The sequence below is a fragment of the Oncorhynchus nerka genome, linkage group LG27, assembly GCF_034236695.1.
Source record: "Oncorhynchus nerka isolate Pitt River linkage group LG27, Oner_Uvic_2.0, whole genome shotgun sequence".
Classification (NCBI taxonomy): Eukaryota; Metazoa; Chordata; class Actinopteri; order Salmoniformes; family Salmonidae; genus Oncorhynchus; species Oncorhynchus nerka.
Window position 1 is genome coordinate 11,384,274 of NC_088422.1, and position 18,481 is coordinate 11,402,754.

An 18,481-nucleotide genomic window follows, 5' to 3' on the forward strand; every position below is an offset into this window, starting at 1 on the left:
TGCCATGCCATTTGGGACACATATTTTACCTGTACCCAGGCCTATCAAATGCATGATAGAATTAAACCACAAAACCAAAAATCATTCTCATGCTTGTGTCATCGATGGTCATTGGTGATAATGCAGTAGCTTACTTTATTAGGTTCTACCTAAGAAGTAGAGTTCTATTCATAGAGATACAGGATAATTACAAGAAGGGGATTTTTTTCTATTAACACTTATGTAATAGCAGTTTAGTTTACTATTGAGCGAGCACAATTTGAATAATGTACTTCCTGCACTACTTTTTGGTTAACCGGGTCACTTCCTTCTGTACTTCCTGCACTACTTTTTGGTTAACCGGGACACTTACTTCTGTACTTCCTGCACTACTTTTTGGTTAACCGGGACACTTACTTCTGTACTTCCTGTTCAATGGTCCACCAATTATGTCCTCATTGACTTGAATGAAGACAACCCCTTCTAGTAATTATATTTCTATGGTTCTATTAATGTGAATATATTCAAAAAAGTGCTGATGAGTGGAGTGACGCTATGTTATGTTCTTCTCTCCTATGTAGAGCAAGCACAGGAGAGCGATGCGGAGAACAAGACAAAGTAAGTGCTTGGTGATCGTTCTCTCTCGGTTGGTCGGCTCTTACCGCGGTGGTCTTAATTTGCATGGATGTGCTGTTGTTGTTGTTGTCGTTACAGTTACTATTTGGATGATGGGGTTGCGTGTGGAATCTAATAGTCACATTGGGCATCCAGTAGTCACATGGGGAATTTAGTAGTCATATGGGGTATCTAGTAGTCACAATGGGCACTCTGGTAGTCACATGGGGAATTTAGTAGTCATATGGGGTATCTAGTAGTCACAATGGGCATGCGGTCATCACAATGGGCACTCTGGTAGTCACATGGAGAATTTAGTAGTCATATGGTGTATCTAGTAGTCACAATGGGCACTCTGGTAGTCACATGGGGAATTTAGTAGTCATATGGGTTATCTAGTAGTCACAATGGGCATGCGGTCATCACAATGGGCACTCTGGTAGTCACATGGAGAATTTAGTAGTCATATGGTGTATCTAGTAGTCACAATGGGCACTCTGGTAGTCACATGGGGAATTTAGTAGTCATATGGGGTATCTAGTAGTCACAATGGGAATTCGGTTCTCACAATGGGCTCTCTGGTAGTTACATGGGGCATTTAGTAGTCATATTGGGTATCTAGTAGTCACAATGGGAATTCGGTTCTCACAATGGGCTCTCTGGTAGTTACATGGGGCATTTAGTAGTCATATGGGGTATCTAGTAGTCACAATGGGGAATTTAGTAGTCATATGGGGTATCTGGTAGTCACAATGGGCATTCTGTCATCACAATGGGCACTCTGGTAGTTACATGGGGCATTTAGTAGTCATATGGGGTATCTAGTAGTCACATGGGGAATTTAGTAGTCATATGGGGTATCTAGTAGTCACAATGGGCATTCGGTCATCACAATGGGCACTCTGGTAGTTACATGGGACATTCATCCTGTGAATATCTAAACACACACACCACACACACTATCCCAAATGCCCAAATCCTGTTACAGTAACTCCTGCATGCTTAGTTGACCACCAAATTAGAGGGAGGAAGCCACTTGAGATAAACCTGGCGTAGCCGGAGTTACAGTAAACCGTTTCAATCTGAGAGGTCTGACTCTGGGCCTGTGCTTAGCATAGTTGTAGTGAATGTGGCTCTGGGGTGAGCCTAGTGGCTGGCATCAACCCACAACAAGATGCAAATCTTGGGTCAATTTAGCATTTTTCCTATTATTTGTTAATAAGGTTAGGATTGGGGAGGGGAAGCTGATCCTAGATCTGTACCTAGTGGAAACGTCACCCTGCAGTGTGGACTGTCTGTAGTGGATTCCCATGAGAGAACAGAGTTATAAATGAGGTCCTCCAAAATAATGTGTTTGCCAAATGTGACAATATTTACTACAGTATGTTCGACATACTACCTCTGTGTGTGTGTGTGTGTGTTGCTTTCTGTGGTTTTCTTGTGAACATGGTGCAGTCTGTGGTGTGTAGGTGATTATAGTGCTGTGGTCATGCTGTGGTCATGCTGTGGTCATGATTTGCGTTCGCCTTGCAGTTTTGTCTTGGTATCCACGTGGATATGGCAGTGCTTGATCATGCTGTGGTCGTTAACGTGTTCATTTGAATAATGACCACTGTCTTTCCTTATAGAAGCATCTTCATGACTGGGGATGTGCATGGCTTCTTGTTTCCGTCCCAAATGGCATCCTATTTCCTGTACAGTGCACTGCTTATGACCAGGGCCTGTTGGTCTATTTGGAATGCTCACCCGTGTGTGATGTGCTCATGCTTCCTGGATTGTTGTGACCAGCAACTCATTCCATGTTCATCCATTTGTCCTTTATTCAGCTTTTCGGGTAACACTTGAAGTGTGGTTCATGACGTATCCATAACAGTGTCTTAACGCATCATAATGTGTCATAATGGCGTAGCTTTCTACAACTTGAGTTTATATTTCCATATATAGTTTTATTCATATTCTCGTTTTCTTTTCTCTTCCTCTTCTTGACTTTCTTTGTCACTCGCCCTCTCTCCTCACTCCTCTCCCCTCTCTCCTCACTCCTCTCCCCTCTCTCCCTCACCCCTCTCTCCCCTCTCCTCACTCCTCACTCCTCACTCCCTCTCCCCTCTCTCCTCACTCCTCTCTCCCTCACTCCTCTCCCCTCTCCCCTCTCCCCTCTCCCTCTCTCCTCCTCCTCTCTCCTCACTCCCTCTCTCCTCAACCATCTCTCCTCTCTCCTCACTCCCTCTCTCCTCACTCCTCTCTCCCTCTCTCCTCTCTCCTCACTACCTCTCTCCTCAACCATCTCTCCTCACTCCTCTCTCCTCACTCCGTCTCCTCACTCCTCTCTCCGTCTCTCCTCCTCACTCCCTTTCTCTTCACTCCCTCTCTCCTCAACCATCTCTCCTCACTCCTCTCTCCTCACTCCCTCTTCTCTTTCCTCTCTCTCTCTCCTCACTCCTCTCTCCTCAACCATCTCTCCTCACTCCTCTCTCCTCACTCCCTCTTCTCTTTCCTCTCTCCTCTCTCCTCACTACCTCTCTCCTCAACCATCTCTCCTCACTCATCTCTCCTCACTCCCTTTCCTCTTTCCTCACTCCTCTCTCCATCTCTCCTCTCTCCTCCCTTTCTCCTCATTCCTCTCCCTCTGTCCTCACTCCCTCTCCTCTTCCTCTCTCCTCACCCCTCTCTCCCTCTCTCATCACTCCCTCTCCTCTTTCCTCTTTCCTCTCTCCTCACCCCTCTCTCCATCTCTCCTCACTCCTCTCTCCTCTCTCCCTCACTCCCTCTTCTCACTCCTCTCTCCCCTTCTCCTCTCTCCCTCTCTCCTCACTCCTCACTCCCTCTCCTCTTTCCTCTCTCCTCACTCCTCTCTCCATCTCTCCTCACTCCTCTCTCCTCTCTCCCTCACTCCCTCTTCTCACTCCTCTCTCCCCCTCTCCTCTCTCCCTCTCTTCTCTCTCCTTACTCCTCTCTCCCTCTCTCCTCTCTCCTCTCTCCTCACTCCTCTCTCCTTACTCCTCTCTCTCCTCACTCCTCTCTCCTTACTCCTCTCTCCCTCTCCTCTCTCCCTCTCTTCTCACTCCTCTCTCCTTACTCCCTCTCTTCTCACTCCCTCTTCTCACTCCTCTCTCCCCCTCTCTCTCTCTCCTCTCTCCTCACTCCTCTCTCCTCTCTCTCCCTCTCTCCTCTCTCTCACTCTCTCCTCTCCTTACTCCTCTCTCTCCTCCTCCTCTCTCCTTACTCCTCTCTCCTTACCCCCTCTCTCCTCTCTCCTCACTCCTCTCTCCTTACTCCCTCTCTTCTCACTCCTCTTTCCTCACTCCTCTCTCCCCCTCTCCTCTCTCCCTCTCTCCTCACTCCTTTCTCCTTACTCCTCTCTCCCTCTCTCCTCTCTCCTCACTCCTTTCCGGGTGGGTGGCAGAGCGAAAAAGGTGAACACCCAGGTGATCGGACCGAAATACACCAAGCTGAGAGACTGGCATCACGGGGTGTCTGCACGCACACTCAACGTCCTTACCCTCCAATAGTGCCCTCTGTTTGTGTGAGTGTGTCACTGGTGTAGTACACCCCCCACGCAGCCCCCGCAAGGCAGGGCCCCACCCAAGATTTTGGGGTTGGGGTCCCTCTGAAGATCGTGCCCCCCAGATAGCGTATGAAGATTTCATAAGCCATGATTTTTTTTTCGAATCACAGGAAATTATCTTTTTCTCTCAGCCTCATGGCAGAATGTGTAAAATAGCACCAGATTATCTATAAAACAGGTTTCTCTGTACTATGTTTTTTTCTTTTTTTCTTAAAGAAAATCATTAATTTGGTTGCGGGAGGGGCTCATACTCGGACCCTGCGGGTTGCCACGTGTGTGTGTGTGTGTGTGTGTGTGTGTGTGTGTGTGTGTGTGTGTGTGTGTGTGTGTGTGTGTGTTGCGTGCGTATAAGCCTAGAGCACAACTGCCATCCCAAATGTCATCGACTGTGTCCAGTCTAATTTTACTACCCAGTTTGGCTCACAATCTCACAGTATATTTCTCTATAGTATATTTCTCTATAGTATAATGTTCTATAGTATATTTATCTATACTATAATGGTCTATAGTATATTTATCTATAGTATAATGGTCTGTAGTATATTTCTCTATAGTATAATGGTCTATAGTATATTTATATATAGTATAATGGTCTATAGTATATTTATCTATAGTATAATGGTCTATAGTATATTTATCTATAGTATAATGGTCTGTAGTATATTTCTCTATTGTATAATGGTCTATAGTATATTTATCTATAGTATAATGGTCTGTAGTATATTTATCTATAGTATAATGGTCTATAGTATATTTATCTATAGTATAATGTTCTGTAGTACATAGCTCTTCAGAGAGATGCAATATCTTAGTGTAACAGTTGGGTCATGTTTGAAACCTGATACAGTGTCTACTGATGGTTGATTGGTTGACTGGCTGATTGGTTGATTGGTTGTACTGTATCATGTGACCATTAAAAGTATAAGTTGCTCCAGCCTGTGACACACAATATTATTGGGGATTGAAGACAATAAAACCATAAGGGTTATTTCCATTGTGGTGTAGATTCCTCATGAAATGTATGTGTACTGTTGGGTATTCAATTAAAACAGACACTGCCAACAAAAAGTGGACCGTTTTTGGGCAGAGGACCCTTGATTACAGGGTTGGACGGCTACAGTGGGCCTGCTGCTGTGGTTAACAGAATAATCAAACATATTAAATACATACACTGAGGATACAAAACATTAGGAACACCCTCAGAACAGCCTCAATTCTTTGGGGCATGGACTCTACAAGGTGTCGAAAGCAGTCCACGAGGATGCTGGCCCATGTTGACTACTATGCTTTCCACAGTTGTGTCATGTTGGCTGGATGTCCTTAGGATGGTGGACCATTGTTGATACACACAGGAAATTCTTGAGCGTGAAAACCCCAGCAGCGTTGCAGTTCTTGACGCACTCAAACCGGTGTGCCTGGCACCTACTACCATACCCCATTCAAAGGCACTTAAATATTGTGTCATGCCCACTCAACCTCTGAATGGCACATATACACAATACATGTTTCAATTGTCACAAGGCTTAAAAATCCTTCTTTAACCTGTCTCCTCCCCACTGCACTCCTACTCTGGCATGTCCTGGGGAAGTGTTTTCTGTGAAAGGTATTCAGACACTCTTGGAGGACAAATGGGACGTTTTTCTGGAGAAAATAAAAGTTGTATTATTGTTAGAAACAGACTACTTCTGCTAGTATCATTTCATCCCTGGGATTGAATTTTTATAACTTAAAAGACTGTGTATTGTGATGATAACAAAAATTATAGGAAGAGCCACATCATGCATCCACAGCAGAGAGAGAGAGAGAGAGAGAGAGAGAGAGAGAGACAGAGGAGAGAGAGAGAGAGAGAGAGAGAGAGAGACAGAGGAGAGAGGGAGAGAGAGAGAGAGAGAGAGAGAGAGAGAGAGAGAGAAGAAAGAGAGAGAGCGCTACTTTCAGAAATACTGGCTAAAAAGTATACAAATGTACCGGAGAATCTCTTTAATACATTACATTATGTACAGGGTATATTAGCCTCAACTTCTGTTATGTGCTTTGAATGTGATATCATCATGAGTTGTCATGATGTTTCAATAAAGATAAGAAGCCTTCATTTCACCCTTTCTATCTTCTTCTTCTCTCTGACAATAGTTCTCCCATTATAGCTGAGACAAACGACGGCCAGGTCAGGCACAGTCACACTCATCCACTCTCTGACTGCTGACCTTTTCACCTTTGACCTTTCGACTCCTCACTCTGCACTATGTCCCTTTGTGGACATACAGTGAGCTCCAAAAGTATTGGCACAGTGACACATTTTTTGTTGTTTTGGCTCTGTACTCCAGCACTTTGGATTTGAAATGATATCATGACTATGAGGGTAAAGTGAAGACTGACAGCTTTCGTTTGAATGTATCTTCATCCATATCGGGTGAACAGTTTAGAAATTACAGAACTTTTTGTATATAGTCCCCCCATTTTAGGGGACCCAAAATACTGGGACAAATTCACCAACATGTGTATTAAAGTAGTAAAAAGTTTAGTATTTGGTCCTATACTCATACCACCAATGATAACATCAAGCTGGTGACTCTACACATTTGTTGGATGCATTTACAATAACAAAGGAGGTTAGCATTTTTGGGTATGTAAAGTACCAGTCAAAAGTTTGGACACACCTACTCATTCCAGGGTTTTTCTTTATTTTACTATTTTCTACATTGTAGAATAGTGAAGACATCAAAACTATGAAATAGCACATATGGAATCATGTAGTAACCAAGAAAGTGTTAAACATATAAAAATACATTTTATATTTGAGGTTCTTCAAAGTAGCCACCCTTTGTCTTGATGACAGCTAAGTGAGTCTCTCCACAACCCACACAGTTGTGAAGAGGGCACGAAAACGTTTCTTCCCCATCAGGAGGCTGAAAAGATTTGGCATGGTCCCTAACACTGTGGCACTGAAACATGCATGAGAGCACCAGCTGTTCCGGAAGACTGTGTGATCACACTCTCCGAAAGCCGTTGTGAGTGAGACCTTTAAACAGGTCAAATTTCACAAGGCCGCAGGGCCAGACTGATTAGCAGGATGTGTACTGCGAACATGCGCTGACCAACCAGCAAGTGTCTTCACTGACATTTTCAACCTCTCCCAGTCTGAGTCTCTAATACCAACATGTTTTAAGCAGACCACCATAGTGCCTGTGCCCAAGAACACTAAGCTAACCTGCCTAAATAACTACCCGACCCGTAGCACTCACTTCTTTAGCCATGAAGTGCTTTGAAAGACTGGTCATATCTCACATCAACACCATTATCCCAGAAACCCCAGTCCCACTCCAATTTGCACACCACCCCAACAGATCCACAGATGATGTAATCTCTATTGCACTCCACACTGCCCTTTCCCACCTGGACAAAAGGAACACCTATGTGAGAATGCTATTCATTGACTACAGCTCAGCATTCAACACCAGAGTGCCCTTAAAAGCTTATCAATAAGCTAAGGACTCTGGGACTAATAACCTCCCTCTGCAACTGTATCCTGGACTTCCTGACAGGCCGCCCCCAGGTGGTAAGGGTAGGTAACAACACATCCACCATACTGATCCTCAACACAGGGGCTCCTCGGGTGCATGCTCAGCCCCCTCCTGTACTCCCTGTTCACTCATGACTGCACAGCCAGGCACGACTCCAACACCATCATTAAGCTTGATGATTACACAACAGTGGTAGGCCTGATCACCGACAACGATGAGACAGCCTATAGGGAGGAAGTCAGAGACCTGGCCGTGTGTTGCCAGGACAACAACCTCTCCTTCAACGTAACCAAGACTAAGGAGATGATTGTGGACTCCAGGAAAAAGAGGACCGAGTATGCCCCCATTCTCATCGACGGGGCTGCAGTGGAGCAGGTTGAGAGCTTCAAGTTCCTTGGTGTCCACATCACCAACAAACTATCATGGTCCAAACACACCAGACAGGCGTGAAGAGGGCACGACAAAACCTCTTCCCCCTCAGGAGACTGAAAAGATTTGGCATGGGTCCTCAGATCCTCAAAAGGTTCTACAGCTGCACCATCAAGAGCATACCGACCGCAAGGCACTACAGAGGGCAGTGCAAACAGCCCAGTACATCACTGGGGCCAAGCTCCCTGCCATTCAGGACCTCTATACCAGGCGGTGTCAGAGGAAGGCCCTAAAAATTGTCAAAGACTCCAGCCACCCAAGCCATAGACTGTTCCCCCTGCTACCGCATTGCAAGCGGTAGCAGCGCCAAGTCTAGGTCCAAGAGGCTTCTAAAACAGCTTCTACCCCCAAGCCATAAGACTCCTGAAAATCTAATCAAATGGCTACCCAGACTATTTGCATTGCCACCCACCCTCTTTTGCATCGTGCTACTCTCTGTTGTTATCATCTATGCATTGTCACTTTAAATAACTCTACCCCCATGTACATATTACCTCAACTAACCGGTGCCCCTCTACATTGACTCTGTACCGGTACCCCCTGTATATAGTCTCTACATTGACTCTGTACCGGTATCCCCCTGTATATAGTCTCTACATTGACTCTGTACCGGTACCCCCTGTATATAGTCTCTACATTGACTCTGTACCGGTACCCCCTGTATATAGTCTCTACATTGACTCTGTACCGGTACCCCCTGTATATAGTCTCTACATTGACTCTGTACCGGTACCCCCTGTATATAGTCTCTACATTGACTCTGTACCGGTATCCCCCTGTATATAGTCTCTACATTGACTCTGTACCGGTACCCCCTGTATATAGTCTCTACATTGACTCTGTACCGGTATCCCCCTGTATATAGTCTCTACATTGACTCTGTACCGGTATCCCCCTGTATATAGTCTCTACATTGACTCTGTACCGGTATCCCCCTGTATATAGTCTCTACATTGACTCTGTACCGGTATCCCCCTGTATATAGTCTCTACATTGACTCTCTGTATCCCCCTGTATATAGTCTCTACATTGACTCTGTACCCCCTGTATATAGTCTCTACATTGACTCTACCGGTATCCCTATATAGCCTCCACATTGACTCTGTACCGGTATCCCCTGTATATAGTCTCTACATTGACTCTGTACCGGTATCCCCCTGTATATAGTCTCTACATTGACTCTGTACCGGTATCCCCCTGTATATAGTCTCTACATTGACTCTGTACCGGTATCCCCCTGTATATAGTCTCTACATTGACTCTGTACCGGTACCCCCTGTATATAGCCTCCACATTGACTCTGTACCGGTATCCCCTGTATATAGCCTCCACATTGACTCTGTACCGGTATCCCCCTGTATATAGTCTCTACATTGACTCTGTACCGGTATCCCCCTGTATATAGTCTCTACATTGACTCTGTACCGGTATCCCCCTGTATATAGTCTCTACATTGACTCTGTACCGGTACCCCCTGTATATAGTCTCTACATTGACTCTGTACCGGTACCCCCTGTATATAGTCTCTACATTGACTCTGTACCGGTATCCCCCTGTATATAGTCTCTACATTGACTCTGTACCGGTATCCCCCTGTATATAGTCTCTACATTGACTCTGTACCGGTACCCCCTGTATATAGTCTCTACATTGACTCTGTACCGGTACCCCCTGTATATAGTCTCTACATTATAGTACCCCCTGTATATAGTCTCTACATTGACTCTGTACCGGTATCCCCCTGTATATAGTCTCTACATTGACTCTGTACCGGTATCCCCCTCTATATAGCCTCCACATTGACTCTGTACCGGTATCCCCCTGTATATAGTCTCTACATTGACTCTGTACCGGTATCCCCCTGTATATAGTCTCTACATTGACTCTGTACCGGTACCCCCTGTATATAGTCTCACTATTGTTATTTTATTGCTGCTCTTTAATTACTTGTTACTTTTATTTCTTATTCTTCTCTGTATTTATTTTGAATTTTTAACCGTATTGTTGGTTAGGGGCTGTAAGGTGAATGTGACTAATACAAATAGAATTCAATTTAGCTGACTAGCTTGCTGTTGCTAGCTTGCTCTTGCTAGCTAATTTGTCCTGGGATATAAACGTTGAGTTGTTATTTTACCTAAAATGCACCTGGTCCTCTACTCCAACAATTAATCCACACATAAAACGGTCAACATAATCGTTTCTCGTCATCTGTCCTCCTTCCAGGCTTCTTCTTCTTTGGACGTTATATGGTGACTGGCATCTAACTTTCATTCATCTTTCAATCACCCACGTGGGTATAACCAATGAAGAGATGGCACCTGAGTATCTGCTTCTATAAAGCAATGAGGAGATGGGAGAGGCAAGACTTGCCCCGTGTTCAGTGTCACAAATAGAACTGACTTCTATTTTAGCGCTTGGCAACACAGACGCTCGTTCGCGCGAGCAGTGGGGGTGCAATAATGGAATAACTTATGTTTACATTTATTTTGCAACGCGAGCGATGTGGTCAGCTTGTAAGGATCCTGAACACGTTCTAGAGCTGCACCTGTAAAGGCTCTCATATCGCTCATCGACAAAGGACACAGTGCTGTTCTCTTTCACGGTTTATTCTGCAGACATACACACAACACAATGTGTAAACTTCAGAGCAACTGCAAATCTGTCATGAAATCTGAGTGACATGAAAAAATAAATAAATGTACACTTCACAAGGTGATGAACCTCATTAGCAAGGAAAGTACAGGACAGATGCTAGCTAGCCTTTAGCGTACAGCAACGTGCTAACTTTGTAAATGTCCATCAAATTGTAAATACAGGACACAACTCTGTAACACTATCACATAACATGTCAACATCGATAGTGATTAGAAAACAATATCGTTTTCAGCCTTTAACATACATCAGATATCTATTTAAAAGGGAAAACACTGGGTGTAGCATGGAGCACGATACATAACCTCCATCAAAGTTGAACAACTCTTTGGCTGGATGCTGCGAGATCATGCGCACGGAGATGCAGTTGCACCAATAATACAGCAGGTGTCGCCACAACTGTTCATACATATACATAACCTGGCTGCTTCATTATGACAAAACTCACACAACTAGGGATATCTATTTCAACCCTGTTACACACAATTGAGAGCATCTTGACTGGCTGCATTACCGCTTGGTGCGGAAACTGCAATGCACCCCGACCGCAAGTCGCTACAGGGGGTAGTGCCTAGCACCCATCCAAGTCCTCTATACCAGGCGGTGTCAGAGGAAGGCCCAAAAGATTGTCAAAGACTCCAGCCACCCAAGCCATAGACTGTTCCCTCTGCTAGCGCATGACAAGCGGTACCAGTGCACCAAGTCTGGAACCAACAGGACCCTGAACAACCTCTACCCCCAAGCCATGACTGCTAAACAAGACTGCTAAATAGATAATAAAATGGCCACCCGGACTACCTGCAATGACCCTTTTTCAACTCTCCGGCACTGACTCTATGCACACACACTGGACTAACACACTTACACTGACCCCAACACACACATACACACTGGACTAACACACATACACACACACTGGACTAACACACTTACACTGACCCCAACACACACATACACACACACTGGACTAACACACTTACACTGACCCCAACACACACATAGACATACACACACACACTGGACTAACACACTTACACTGACCCCAACACACACATACACACACACACTGGACTAACACACTTACACTGACCCCAACACACACATACACACACACTGGACTAACACACTTACACTGACCCCAACACACACATACACACACACTGGACTAACACACTTACACTGACCCCAACACACACATACACACACACTGGACTAACACACTTACACTGACCCCAACACACACATATACACACACTGGACTAACACACTTACACTGACCCCAACACACACGTACACACACACACTGGACTAACACACTTACACTGACACCCCAACACACACATAGACATCCACACACACTGGACTAACACACTTACACTGACACCCCAACACACACATAGACATACACACACACTGGACTAACACACACACTGGACTAACACACTTACACTGACCACCTGTTTGTGGAATTTCAAATTCCTATATGTTTTGTAGCCAAAACCAAATTCGCACTCTTTCTATTTCATTAATGAGTTGTAAGTTCATTAATTATGCATGAAGTAGATCGAGACCAGTCTTAAAAGCCAGGTAACAGCGTTTAATTCAAGAGAGTACTCCCACATACACATATTTCCACAGGGTATAAACTGAAAATGACGTCAGCGTTTTCTAAACGTTCTATCTCTTTTCACCAGTAGAGAGGCCCTATAGCTCTCGAGCCTTCGCTCCACGCCTGAAGTCAAGGTCAGTCAGTATAAATCAGCATTCTAGACAGTCTGGAGATAGTCCGTTCCTGCCACCTGGAGATGCCACAGACCTTCATTGTTACTAAACTCCTGACTACATTATATACAATTGGGAATGGGAGCAAGAGAGAAAATTCATATGTACAGTACATTATAGCATTTGGACTAGTCAGTTCTGATTGGAATGTATACATAATTAGTCATTTCAACCATAATTTCCTCCAACAATCCTCCCTTTGATCAAATATTATACATTCAAATCTACATCTAATTTTATCAAACATAAAAAATAAAAATATGAACCAACATTATTATAAATGTTTATCCGACTCTTCACCCATCATTAATCAAATCTAACCTTAACCTTAATTTGACCCTTAAACCTACATCAGAATTACAACTCTTCTTAACAGGATTTTTGTTACAATCTTTATTAAAAAACAGTCTAATATTGAAACAAAGTACAATCTAATTCTATCCTCAACACTAGTCTCATCAAACATAAATTCCCCAATGATGAAAGATCCAGATTTGTCCACTTGTCCTGTAGTCAGGCATTCAGTCCTCCACGGGTCAGAACCTGGAATCGTCCCACACCGCACCATCTATTGTCATAGATTACTCCAGAGTCCTGGAAATAATAACTTTCATACATACACGCAATCAACCACGTCCGTACAAAACTAACACAGTCACACAGGTGAAGGTAGCCCATAACACAGTAATCATAACATTTTTCCATCTTTCAAACACACTGTTGACCCAATTTAGTCAGAAGTATCCACCCCAGAGTTTCTGCCAACCCGTGAGCCAGGGTGGTCAAACCAGCTGAGGCTTCGGGCACTGATTCGTCCGGAGCTGTGTTATTTGGGATGTAAGCACAAACATGGTCCTGATTATCATGCATACTTCTCCCTTTTCAGCCATTAACATATCTAATGCAATTCTATTCTGCCAAGCCTTCCAGCTGGTTGCTTCAGTCTGTTCTACAAAACCTTTAATAACATCTCTGGTATACCTGTTAAAGCGCTGTTGATTATCATAAATATAATTAATCCAGTCCACGTTCTTATGAGAGTAGAGCCCCGGAAATGCTTAACTCTAATCCTGCTAGGATCTGATTTCTTGCTTTGACTCATCTGGCACCTCCCCTGGAACCCCAATGTTATCAATGTATACCTTGTCATCAAATGACCCAGATGGAGTGCTTCTCTTTTCCCGTTTAGATAACTTCATGTCCTGGTGTCGAATGAGTGTAAAAGACATCCCCAACGCACATGACCCCACCCAATCTGTGGGTAATACTGATCATAGAATTGTTCCCCCACACAACCACCAGATGTCAGCCCTGGCCCACCTTACTTTACTGAAATCTTCAGAGTTTAACCATCCTCTCAAATCCAACAGGGTCTTATTTAGTGGTAACATTCTCTGTTCTATTACAAGTACTAACTTCTCCCACATATTTTCCATGAGTACTATACCGGGCCAAACAGTAATTATCTCCTCTGGATACTGTAAAGGGAGGAACCTGGGGATTTAAATAGTGCAAATCAATACAACTGTCATTATCTGGCATTCCTGCTTTCGTGAACAGCTTTACCATACCGGCCCAAACTCCTCTACCCAGAACCGTACTAGGGTGTCGACCAAGACCTGGTCATCTCCATACCACCACCCTTGATCCTCCTTCATTTCTATTTAAAGGGTTAAGCGTATCTTTATGCCACTCTACTCTACCTTCTTCCATACTGGGTGAGTGGATTCATATAGCCCTCTCTCTCCCAATGAGCTATGACCTGTGTCCACAATTAATATGGGAACCTGCACCGATATCTCTTTTATTTTGGAACAAAATCCTCATCGTCTAACCCATGGGTCAAATTACCACTCTCCGCACACTCGAGTAGGACGTGCTGTATCAGGAATATGTCACCCACGATAAGACAGCTCAGACGAACAGCTTCCATGTGAAGCCCCACCCTCTCCCCTAGAACACATCGCTTAGCAAGAGCCAGACACATCTTCACTTCTATGAACAACAACAGTGAGGAAAGGACAGGTAAGGTATTTTTCATTCGAGAGATGGCCCCCAGAATTCTGTTAATTCCAGTTCTCCTCTCGAACTCTGTTATTGTTCGACAGTGTCTCTGTGTCTTACCCTCCCGCAGTGCGATATGAATCCGGGTAGCTCTTTCAGCTAGCTGTCACCAGGAGTCCTTGGTATGGTCCCCTCAACAAGCCTATGGGACTGGATTGAGTGACTTCACCTGTAGTTCACCTGTAGTGCATAAAATCTTGGACATACAGGTTTGGTTAACAAACAGTTTCTCATTTGTTCTGTTTATTAGCTAAAAAAAATGTATTAGTTAATTATCCCGTAGGTCACATCCTATTCTAGAACACAATTTACCCATCCCCCCTTTGTTACCTGGCTCTGCCCAGGTAACAACCTTGCCTTATTCTTAAACAATGATTTAGGTAAGATTTAGTGAATTATCCTTATGTCTAACATCATCATGTAGGAGCCCCTTTTAAATGTTCCACATGTCCAATTCTCCCTTGGGCGTCCCTTCATGTCAATCCTGTAACAATACTCTGTCAAGTTTCTTATCTACTTTTACTATCTGCGCTACTTATATATTTTCTTAAATATATATTTTTACCAATTTAAACCTTCTCTCATATCTCTCAAATACCACTAAGCTTCTAACTGTTTGACTTTATCTAAAATCATTGATTTTTAGAAAAAACATGTCTATGAGCGGCTTTTCTCTAAAGTCCTTACATTTCCTTAATCAATCTAATCTATCTATCCTAACAATAATCCTAAATCATCACAGATGTCCTCTATTCCTGTTAAATGTAATACTATTTAAAAACTTATAATAATCAAACAAAGTCTAATAAATGCTAACCATATTAAAAATCCTTCCTACACTAACAAGCCCTCTCCTTCGGGGACCCTCAGTATTCTATCTGACAATAACATGGATTTCATATGTGTTGCAAAGTGTGGAATACCTTATCTACAGTAATTTATCACCCCTAAAAAACTGCAACTTATTTTTCTATGTAATTCCCTGCCCTATTGGCTTAATCTATTTTATCTTCCCCTATTTATTCTCAATGATAAATATGACTTTTTCTCTGTTACAATACCAAATCATTAATAGCCCATTCAAAAACTTCACAGCTAATGTTGTAAAACAGAATCCTGAACCACTTTCTCATTTGCGGTTCAAACAATAATTCTAACCCCTCAACCAAAACTCCATTATAATGAATTTACCTTAAAACTAGTAACTTAATATGACCACATTCATTATACAAATGACTCTCCCCTGAGGCTGATCAGACCTCAGAAGACAGTCACGATAAGATCAATAGGTCATACATTTAAAGAAAATTCACTTGTATAATTAAAACTCATAATGTTCCATATGTGAGTGTGCCTCTTTAAAATACCTTTGCACTAAAACAAATAGTCCTAACAATGGTTTTATGTGTATATACTTGCAGACCTGTTTTAATTTGGTCGTTTATGGCCTCATTCTCCCCAAGATTATAACCCAGGAAACATCTAAAATTGATACACCTTAAACATCAATATTCCCAGAAGAACACAACACTCCTAACTAGCATTCACTATGCTAATTCCGATTCCGAAACTCAAAAGTGAACTATAAACTAAACCTAATGCTGATTCCCCTTTAACTAAAATCATTAATCATAAGTTTTAAACAACGTCAATGTATGTGTTTATTCGTACATTTCTCACTGTAAGAAATCGGTAATTTGATCCCCGATATTTAATAAATATGCATTCGCATTCTCCCATGGCTCCTTTAATTGACTTATTTTAGATAACTTCCATCCGTCCCGGAATGAAGAATCCTACTTAAGCACGCATGTCTACGTATCAGGGGAAAAGTTCGAATAACCAAATTCAACCTAGCTTACTTCCCGAAACATATGCAGTTATGTTTTTCTATAGATTCCACACAATTGAAAGTGCTCAAATTCACTGGTGTTACATAAACAATCAAACCTGGAATCACAACCATGGAATCCATTACCACGATGTTTTACGAATCATACATCCAGTCTCTCTCTCCCTAACATGGTTCAATCCAAACAAACGCCACAAACCTTGATGCCTACCTAGGTATCAGCTGATAGTTTTTAGCATCTTTCCTGACTATCCTGGCAACTCTCAAATTACTGTTAAAAATGTATTTTGTAATTTATATCAACTCCTGAAAAGTTACTCGAAACACTAATACACACACTAACAGACAAACAATTTTCTCTGTTATCCCCAGTCCCTGGCGACAAAAGTGCCCCGCTAGTGACGTCATCATCAAGCGCTCAACCTCAGCCCAATTCGTAGCGACTTTAAATGAATTGTAAATAATTCTTGTTCGATTAACCAAACCTAATTTATCACATCTGTTCAAATCCTGAATTATAATTTACCACCCCCTATGTGAGTGTACACCTTTAAAATACCTTGTCACTGGGAACAGGGAAATCCCCTTAACCCAAACTTTTACTACTACAACGACACCCAATAATTCTGATAATCCCTTCACATCGTTTTAAATCTCTTGATGTATCATGTAACTTATTTTTCTATCTTCAAATTGTCGTCCCACAATATTTTTTACACTGTCATACACTCAAACCACTGTGATTGACGTGCACTGTCCCTTTAAGATAAGACATTATTTTTCCCCGTAAAGAAAAACAGAGAAAATAGATAGTGTTTTTTAGGATACTTTAACTTCTAGTTCGAATTCCCAGGCGTTACCTAACCAAAAATCAATACTCGGAAAAACAATCACAACTTTTTACGATTAAAACTATTCTTGCCTATTTTATAGTCCAAAGCGTTGCACTATATAGCCCATTGAGTGCCTAGCACTTCCGTTGCAAGCTGTAGCATCTTTACGATACTTCTCCTTTTTTGAAAGAAATGTATTTGGAACTTCTGGCCGCTTTTGAAAAGTAACTCTAAGCTATAATGCACGCATTTTCCCTCTAAATGCCACAACCCCTTTTCTCGGTTTAAATTTGAGGAACGATGTTGTTCAACGTGAAACGTCATCACACATCTGCCTGCCTCTGTAAAATATATATTCCCTATTCAGATTGCGTTCAGTTTTAAATTCTAATCATCAAAGTAGAACCAACCCAACTTCTCAACTTACCATACTCTAACATTTAAACGTACCATGTTTTGTGCTAAACTTATCATATGTCAGTCGATTCATAAATAGCTATAACGTCCGGATAGCCCAAAATTGTATCGTATCTCTCCGTTATTCCCTACATTTAACTTTAGGTGACTTTCTCTTCTATGATACATTTATTTAAATACGACTCCCATCTCAATACATTATTCCACCAGATCATTTTGGACAAAATGGCGTTTTACATCGAAATTGTCTCGCCATTATTTTTAATGACTTCTTTTTTCAATTCTATCTAAAACACATAATAAACGTTCATTTCATATCTTTTACAAACACTGGCGACCGTATTTTTCAGGCAAAACATGCAAATAGGTCAATTACAATCTAAAATCAATTTTAGTTAACCGCCTCGGCTGGGATTACAATTAATAAACCATCTTGTATTTTTCTTTTGACTCACCTTATCCATTTTTCTCAACATTATTATTATAATTGTCCGTAGTCCCAAAACTTCGACACCGGGAATTCCCAGAAAATCGTCCTAATTTAAAACCCTTCCTTGCTATATCCGTAATATCAGCTTCCATTCAGGTTCTTTGTCTGAGTCAGATTTTGGATGCTTCCCTTCCATTCTCTTTGTTCTCGTATTACGGTAATCTCCCGCTAGTTTTCGACACTTCTTTTGAGGAATTTCTAAACAATCCTTCCTTTTCTGTCTGACTATTTGTGTGTCTCTTTTATGGAAATCTTATCAATAGCTTTGACTTTTGAATCAGA

The 18,481-nt window shown here is 42.4% G+C and overlaps 1 protein-coding gene across 11 annotated transcripts in view; it reads left to right on the plus strand.

Annotated features, from left to right (window-relative positions):
- Positions 1 to 18,481, plus strand: part of pdlim5a (PDZ and LIM domain 5a) — a 131,666-nt gene that overhangs the window by 84,943 nt on the left and 28,242 nt on the right. For all 11 annotated transcript variants that reach the window (XM_065011381.1, XM_065011380.1, XM_065011383.1 and 8 more), the window contains one exon: positions 561 to 597. In XM_065011381.1, the coding sequence (XP_064867453.1) occupies positions 561 to 597 (37 nt within the window). The remainder of the gene's footprint in view (positions 1 to 560; positions 598 to 18,481) is intronic.